Here is a 2,176-nt window from a genome sequence, read left to right as displayed (position 1 = left end):
ATATATATATATATATATATATATATAAAACCGATGCTGGTGTGTTTACGTCCCCTTGCCTAAGTAGTTTGGCAAAATAGACTGATAGAATAAGAACTAGGCTTACAAAGAATAGGTTCTGGAGCAGATTTGCTCAACTAAAGGCAGTACTCCAGCATGGCCACAATCAAATGACTGAAACAAATAAAAGAATATATATAAAACAGCCATTTTTAGAATGTTAAAATGAAAAAAAATTGCAATGAAGAATTCAAGATTCCTTTATTTTTTCAATTTCTCCAAAACTGTCTTCAAATCTTTGCAACCAGCCATAAATTTTTTCATAAATATAACTCAAGGTTTTCCCGCAAGAAGCCATTGTTTCTGATATGTTTTCCAAACGTTCTTCTGTGTTCAGTTCTCTTTGCTGAGTTGACTAAAATTAGCATTAAAAAAACAAATACAATTAGTTAACTTATCAGAATATGTGCCTATCTTTAGTGATTTAGCAAATACAACTGGCTGAAAAACGAAGGTGGCTCCATTGAGATTTGAACTTAGAACAAATATCACAAGACAAAAGTAAGAACAGCTACTACAAGATATTTTTGTCCAATGTTCTAACAACACTGCTATTCCACTGCCCTTAATTTCAAACACAAGCAGAAAGCCAGAAATTTGGAGAAAGGAGACAGTCATTGAAATCAATACCTGCCTTCTAATATTTTATTGGTATTTTATTGATTGACTCCTGAGGGAATGAAAGGCAAAACTGACCTTGGCAGAATTTGAACTTAGAAGTAAAATGTTGGGGAAAATACCACAACATATTTAGTTCAATGCTCTAAAGATTCTGCCAGTCAGTTCACCACCTTTGAAAACTTATGTAATTACTATAATTGGTGTTAATTTTCAACAGCATTTCCTTCTCCATCGATTTCCTGGTACCTTTGGTTCTGAAACCATTCCAGATTACTGACTTTTCTGAACCAGAGCTGGTCACACTCTAAATTAAATATGGAATTTACTTAAATGATTAAATGAAATACAGGTACCTACTTGTACATTAGTATAAATGGCTCTGGCTATACTTATACTAAGATTGGAACAATACAGAGAAGATTAGCATGACCCTGCGCAAGGATGACATGCAAATTTGTGAAGAGTTCCATATTTCTTGCCATAAAAACCATTCCAAAACAGACTCAGAAGCATGGCACAGGCTCCTGCCGGGCCAGCTCCTGTCAAACTGTCCAACCCATACCAGCATGGAAGGAGGACGTTAAACGATGATGATGATGATACTTTTTTATATTAATACTGCACAGTGCAAGATATTAGTTTGTGCAAGATATTAATTTGTGCAAGATACCAAGTAAACTAGCCTGGCTGTCACAGGAATCTGGAGTTCCTGCTTGTAAATTATAAGAGGTTCCAGAGACCATCAGTGTTTGGAAAGTTGGCATTGAACCTGTTTTACTCAATAGAGATATGATCTTGCTTTTGCTTTTGCTTTGTAAAATATAATTTTCAAAATATTATTTATATCCAAAATATAATTCTTCTCTTATATCAGTTTTATTTCCAAATACGGGAGAATTTCTAAAAACCTACCTCCACCATGTTCTCTGTCATTGTTCGCATCTTCTGCAACATCTCTACAATAAAAATGAACCATGTTATATACGATATTAAAGCTATTGTTGCCAACAGATATAGCCATTGTATTAATTTAATGGTGAGAGTTCAGAGCTGTAGATGTTTGGCCAGTGACTTCATCTGAGACTGTTGAAATGGAAATTACTACATTGTAAGTAGAGTTATGATAGTAACTTGAAACACACACACACACACATGTACATGCATGCGATGAAGTGACCTTTGGTGGAGTGAAGCCGAAGAAGGTCACTTGTGTGTGTGTGTTGGTATATATATATATATATATATATATATATATATATATATAAAGTGCAGGTACAGCTGTGAGGTTGAGAAACCACATGATTCTTTTACTGTTTCAGTCATTTGACTGTGACCATGCTGGAGCACCACTTTAAAGGATTTTAGTCAAAGAAATCTTTGTAAGCTTAGTACTTATTCTATCGGTCTGTTTTGTTGAACTGCTAAGTTACAGGGACATAAGCGCACCAGCATCAGTTGTCAAGCAATGATGAGTGGACAAACACAGACACACATA

The 2,176-nt window shown here is 34.7% G+C and overlaps 1 protein-coding gene and 1 non-coding gene across 7 annotated transcripts in view; one reads left to right on the top strand and one right to left on the bottom strand.

Annotated features, from left to right (window-relative positions):
- Positions 1 to 244: 244 nt before the first annotated feature.
- LOC106873605 (uncharacterized) overlaps positions 245 to 2,176 on the bottom strand; it is a 50,842-nt gene continuing 48,910 nt past the window's right edge. For 5 of the 6 annotated variants that reach the window (XM_014921044.2, XM_014921047.2, XM_014921045.2 and 2 more), the window contains 2 exons: positions 1,594 to 1,637; positions 245 to 415 (listed from right to left, as the gene is read on the bottom strand). In XM_014921044.2, the coding sequence (XP_014776530.1) occupies positions 251 to 415; positions 1,594 to 1,637 (209 nt within the window). In that variant the 3' untranslated portion in view covers positions 245 to 250. The remainder of the gene's footprint in view (positions 416 to 1,593; positions 1,638 to 2,176) is intronic. The other variant, XM_052968527.1, reaches the window with a different exon arrangement.
- On the top strand, positions 1,049 to 1,157 carry LOC128248222 (U6 spliceosomal RNA). Its single transcript, XR_008264509.1, has one exon. It is a non-coding gene; the product is annotated as a U6 spliceosomal RNA (small nuclear RNA).

The sequence above is a fragment of the Octopus bimaculoides genome, chromosome 6 (assembly GCF_001194135.2).
Source record: "Octopus bimaculoides isolate UCB-OBI-ISO-001 chromosome 6, ASM119413v2, whole genome shotgun sequence".
Lineage (NCBI taxonomy): Eukaryota > Metazoa > Mollusca > Cephalopoda > Octopoda > Octopodidae > Octopus > Octopus bimaculoides.
The sequence above is the reverse complement of the archived record's forward strand: the minus strand, read 5'-3'. Positions and strand labels throughout refer to the sequence as shown.